This window comes from Populus nigra, chromosome 8 (genome assembly GCF_951802175.1).
Source record: "Populus nigra chromosome 8, ddPopNigr1.1, whole genome shotgun sequence".
NCBI lineage: Eukaryota > Viridiplantae > Streptophyta > Magnoliopsida > Malpighiales > Salicaceae > Populus > Populus nigra.
This window is the reverse complement of record NC_084859.1, coordinates 3456504-3462970: the sequence shown is the minus strand read 5'-3', so window position 1 is coordinate 3462970 and position 6467 is coordinate 3456504. Positions and strand designations below refer to the sequence as shown.

The 6467-nt window shown below is 33.1% G+C and overlaps 1 protein-coding gene across 1 annotated transcript; it reads right to left on the bottom strand.

Moving 5' to 3' along the window:
• Window positions 1-997: 997 nt before the first annotated feature.
• Window positions 998-4157, bottom strand: LOC133701293 (purple acid phosphatase 22-like). The gene is made up of 5 exons (XM_062125161.1): window positions 3743-4157; window positions 3342-3633; window positions 2072-2640; window positions 1743-1831; window positions 998-1567 (listed from the first exon to the last, which is right to left on the bottom strand). Exons 1-5 carry the CDS (start codon window positions 3899-3901, stop codon window positions 1336-1338), a joined length of 1341 nt encoding a protein of 446 aa, XP_061981145.1. The 5' UTR covers window positions 3902-4157; the 3' UTR covers window positions 998-1335.
• Window positions 4158-6467: the final 2310 nt, after the last annotated feature.

Below are 6467 nucleotides of genomic sequence, written 5' to 3'. Positions count from 1 at the left end.
TCAATTTGATCGAATGCATCCCTAGATTAAAACCCATCAAGAAAAAACCAAAGGCTGAACTATGTACTAAACCGTATCAACAACCAATCATATATATATAACTGAATGCTTACTATAAAGAATCCAAGGTTGAACCTGAACCATATCATTAATTTACCTTTTACATTCTAAACTTGCACCAATATACAATCAAGGAAAACTCCATATAATAATTTTATCTAATTAATAATTTGTTTCAAGGTATCGAATATTTACCTGATCTTTACACGCGCGAGTTAGTAGCCTACTATGATTGGGTCTGATGACCTCTCATGTACCAATAAAATCATTGCATCATTTGTTATTCATCCATTATACCATTTAATTTCATTATTCATATCAATTTTGATTTCTCACTTTATTCTTGTGAAGAATTCCCATTCTAGTTATGTAAAATATACATATCTTTTCTTCTATTCATTTCCATTTTCTTTTTAATTGAAACATTTTTGTACAAGTTGCTCATTATTTAATCCATCAAATTCTTTTACATGAGGTTAGTCGGGTTTCTTACCATGACGGATAAAATTTCCCTTTCATTTCTATATACTATCTTACTTTATTTAGGTCTGAATGTTTATTGTGGGCTCATAAAATGCTTTATGTGGACTTGCATGGGTAAATGAGTTGTTTTGTTTTATTTAAATGGGCGTGGGTTTAGATTAAGTATTAGATTAATTCATATATTTATTTATTTATAGGATTAATCCTTAAATCAGTCTCATGTTTTTTGGAAGCAACGTTAAAATTATTTTTATTTTATAAGAAATAAAATAAAAAAATAAACTAATTTTTTTGGATTTGATTCTAAATTTTAAAATCAACGTTTCTTCTCTTTTTTAGACTGATATTAAATTTTTTTTATAAAAAAATGAAAAATATTAGAATAATTAATTGCAATAAAAAAAATCTAAAATAAAGAATACATAATTAAGGTAATTTTTTGTAAAAAAGGATGTGGTAAAAGAGACATCTTCCTTCTCTTTGATATAAATAATTCCTTATTTAAATCTCTAGAATTAGTGTTATTTATTAGCATCTCTAGTTTCTAGTGGTGATTTCAACTTTTCACAATACACCGAGATACGACAAAAAAAAGAAAGAAAGTACTGATGATATTGCAACTTGGTGCCCATACTACTGCAAGCCTGCAACTCCCATCTCCTTTTTTTCTTCTTATGTTGCTTAGCTAGCCCAAGGAACCTCCCTGCAGCCATGGCAGGTACAAATGCTACCTGAAGCTAATTGAGCTACTTTCTCAGTGCAGTTAAAAACTCATCCTTTACTTGAACGAACTTAAAGCTCATCGTTAGCAATGAATTTTGGTGGTTCTTTCTCGTCGTCAATTGCCCAGCAAGCTGTAGATGTGCTTATACTATCCAACCACACCTCGTCGGCCGAAAATGAGTTAGAATCATTGTTCCGGTGCCATGACCAGTGTGCCCGCGTTTCATCCATTATCCTCAACCTTCCATGCCCGAAGCTTGCCTCTCGATACAAAGAAAGAGGCGAAGCAGGATTTTTAAACCTAGACATTAACCGCAGATGATCAGCATGCATGCATATAGATAGTGCATGCGTGCATTTAGCAATTAATATTAATTTCCCATTGTCTATAAATTGAATATTAATGCGTGAAAGTATCTGTTTGATAGCTTTAAGATGCTGCAAAAGTGAAAGTGGAATGGAGATCTAAGACTTACGTTAATGCAAGCCCTTCACGATTTCCCCCATCTCCGATTGTTATGTACACAGGGCCGCATGGATCAACCTTGTTATCGTAAATCCTTGCCTGCAACCCAGCATAAACGAAAGACGGCTTGTGGGTAAGATTTATTTTATTTTTCTAAGTAAAAATGTGCATGTAAAATAAAAAAAATTGGATTTTTCAATTAATTGCCAAAAATTGTACTCTTGTGTGACAGAAATTGAAATAGAGAGGTAAATATGACCAATTTTTTTAACTTGAGGGACCATGAAATGTATTTTATCTGATAAAGCAAATATTATATACTGAGTTAAGTGGACTCACAAATCGTTCATATGCATGGACATGCCCTGCAAACACGACATCGACTCTTGCCTTGTACAACAACTCTTCCATAGCTTTTCTCATGCTTTCTCCTTCACCTTGATGTGCATTATTGGTATTATACCAGGGGGCATGCAACAACACGATGACCCACGGCGTCTTCTTCCTATCAATGCTGCCCAAGTCAGCTTCAAGCCACTTATACTGCTGCGAGTGCTCATCAAAATCTGTGTAAGATCCTAACATTATAACATGAGTGCCAACAACGTTGAATGAGTAATACAAATTTGAGCTTGAATTGCTCTCCTCATATGGCATTAACCACCGTGCATTATAGGCCTTGAAGCCATGTGGCTGTATAATTGGGAAGATTTCGGTCTCGTGGTTTCCTTCAGTCACCATCCACGGCCGCTGGCTAGCATATTTCTCCACAAGGCGGCCAAATGAGTCCCACAGAGGTTGATTGGTATCTGCGTAAGATAAATCACCCGGTAGCAATAACACATCGTAATCACGGCTGTTGACATGTGCTAAGGTCGAATTAGTCCATCCTGTTTGCCCGAGATCGCCTGTAAATTAAGTTGAAACAAGCTTGTTTAACAATTTTTCCAGGGAAAACAATTCTTGTGATAATTAGTTCATAACTATTGTCGTATTTGTTACGATGTATAATGTAATTTATTTCCGGATATTTTTGCTATTTAAAGGATTCTATATTCGACATATGCTAATATGTTTTTAACTATTAATTTCTTGTGCTAGAAACTTTTTAACCATAGTTATTAAACCAAGTCGACTCAATAGTTCACCCATGTAAAATTTAATGTCGACCATTTATTTTGAACCGAATTAAAAATTGATTTGGATCAACCTGGCTGACCCATCTATCCACCTTCCTGGCTTGAGGTTGAAAGTATTTTTCCAAGCCTGCTCACCCAAAGACTTTGCTTCAAGATGCTTAGGATATATATATTCCTTTTATGCCTTACACGTCTATCTATCTTTTGAGAGAGACATTTGAGAAATTGGGCAATTTGTTTTTGACTTGCAAGTGCTTAAAGACCCTTTTAATTCGCTTAAAGGTGTAAATATAGAAAATCCTATGTGTAATATTCTTCTCACTCTTTGCCCTCTAATTAGCTAGTTGTTGCTTACACTCGAAGCACTAACCTACAATCCAACCGATCTGCAACCTTCTAAGCTTTATCAAATAAGATTATGGGCATCGTAATTAATACATGGTCATGAAATAATTTAGCAAAATGCTCACCAATCACAACGAATTCAAGCGGAAGAGTTGCAGGAGGAGTCTTGAAGGATAACTCGGGGCCAGAACCTCCACATCTGTAGTAATAAGTAGTTGCTGGCTCCAACGGTCCGATCTTGACATGGTGTATCTTGCCTGAGCTATAGAAGAAATAACGATAGGAAGTGTGGTCTCCGGTTGCCATTGCATTATATGTTCCCGGTTGCTTTCCATATTCTACAGTGGACGGTGCATGTTTATCATCTGTAATCCATGTGACTCTCATGTGGTCACTCCCCACCAGCGAAACGTGCACCTGAAACCATACATCTGTTATCATCTGCCGTTGAGCTAAACATACACGATAAATTACGCGTTGTATAATATCTGTAACTAGATGGAGCTAGGGAGAAAAAGAAATTAACCTGTTGGGCTTCAGATTCCACTCCGTGATGACCAGTGAAGATGATGTTGCGAGCAGGAGGTCGAGAGTAACTTTCATCTTTTGATGCGTAGCACTGTGAGGTGAATTGGAGGAGGGAGAAGAAGACGCTGGTTATTAGAGCATGCAGAGATTTCTCCATCTTTCTTTCTTTCTTCTTGTTTTGAGATGACAAGGCTGGCTACGGATGGAGGGATATTTAAAGATGGGTTTCAGAGCTTGAAATAATATTTTATCAGGTAGCAATGGCGTCAAGAAAGTTATAAGGAACAATTTTTGGATATGCTTGCAGCAATAAAACTACGAAAATGGAACCCGCTGGTGCTTGTCAGCTTGTCATATGCTTAACAAGCAGCCTCTCGAGGAGCTTGGCTAGCTATCGACTTGGCTAACCAGCTTTCCTTAGCTCAGAAACGCCCATGTATTGTCGGCAAACATCGACATCATTGGACCATTGAATTTTTTGTTTTTTTTCCGTCCGTATATATGGAGTTCATGCCCGTGATAGGGTCAGCTCTTGCAGGGTAAAATGAAGTCCACAAGTGAAGTTTTCATATTATAATTATGAACACAGCTAAGAGTACAGGAGTTGCTACTGTTTATATTAAAGATGAATTACATTAATATTTTTCTTTAATTGTTTTGATAATAACTTCAGTTGGTTGACATGCGGGGCTAGCTTAAGATTGCGGGTTCAAGCGAAGGAGACTTGTCTCCTGTCATGTATTTGTTTTATAAAAAAAAAGGGTTGTTCAGTAAAAATAAAATGCAGGTTAACCGCTATCAAATTTTACAGTTTTATTGGCGGATTTTTTGTTTATTTACCCTTATAGTTTATTAGTAAGTATTTACCATACAAGAGCTGATATAAATTTATAGTAATTTTTTTTTAATTTTTTGAAATATATCGACAGAAATATTCCATCGGTAATCCTGCTAGTGATATTTTAAAATATTTTTTAAAAAATATATATTAAACAGAAGTATAAAAATAATTAAAAAAATAAATAAAATGAAATTAAAATAATATAAAAATTAAATATTTATTACAAATTTAAACATTTATACGTTCAGATACAATAAATATAAAACATAGACGGTGTTGGAGGAGGAATAAATCTAAAATAAAGGTGGTGCTAGAGGAGAAAGGGGAGGGGGTTAGTCATCGTCGAGACCGTGGGGCCAATAAGGAGTACATGGATGACTCATGTGTGATCTCATCTCCATTACCACTCGATGGAAGAAGTTGACGCATCCATCCTCTCTACCATGATATCGTGAGGAACATATGGTTTTTCGTGTATATACCAACACAAGTATTTTTCTATGAATATTTTTTTTTTATAAAAGATGCATCATTACAACATCTACATTAATAAATTTGTTATCCTTGCACCTCTTACATAGACATCAAATACCGTTTCCACTAATATTTCTCAAATTGGATAGTACGTAATTAATAAAACCCTGAACTTCATTATGATAATCCATTCTCCGCAACCTTTGGGATGAATCTCAATACATCCATGAATAATCATCCATTACTTATATCAAATCTATTTAAATAATAATGATAACATGTGTTAATTAACTATATTAACTAAATAAATTTGCAAAAATATTTATTTAGCTCAACCTTATTCAATTTATTTTAATAGTTCTTTTAATTCATTATCAATTATATATCTATATAAATTCAAATTTCTATACATTTACTAAAAATTAAAACTTGACAATAAAATTAACAAAATATAAAAATAAACCCTTTAAATAAGTCAATATTTATTTCATCAAAAAAACACCGAAGTTAAAAATTCAACATAAGTTTTATTAATTTAAAAACAAATATAATTTTACAAAATCAAAAACAAACCATAACATGTATAAATTATAAATCCATACAACAAAATTGTATGAGATAAAACTATAAAACAAGTAAACACCTAAACAAAATACATATAGTACAAAAATATACCAAAACAAAAATAACATTTAAAAATTGTGTTCAAATAAAAAAAAAGGTAGATTTGCTTACTTAAGGTGGAAAATCCTCAATAAAATTTAAATCAGAACATAGATGTTGGCAAACCGATTGTTGTGGTGGCCATATTTGTTGTGTGAAGTTGAATTGTGTTGATATTAAAAGGGGGTGGCTATTTGCAAAAAAAAAAAATGCATAAGGAAGAAGGAGAAACGGGGGGAGGGAGGGTCATAAATTAAATATTATCGATGAATTTACCAACAAAATCATTCAGTCAGACATTCCCTTAGTCATTCTTTCTGTTAAAAGTGTCATGTCACCATACGATATACTTTTTTTAAATTCCATTGTAATATTGTTTGTAATTTTATTGGTATATATCGAAGGATTATTTTTGTCGGTATATTTATGGACAAACTTTACCGTCAGGTTTATTTCGTTGACTTTTTGACTTTTTTATTATTTTTTTTCCACTATAATTCCCTTAGTATATATCGATAGAATGTTTTCCTTGGTGTTCACTGACAGATATAACGATGCAAAATTTTATTACTAAAATTCACTACAATCTACCAATAGAAAAAATCAGGATTTGCAAAACTTGCTACCTGGATCATGGACTCCACTGAATTTTAAAAAAAGTTAAAATTTTTTCTATTTAATGATATGATAACATAAATAGACGCTAGTAAAAATAAAGTATAAATTAAATATTAAGATGTTTGTT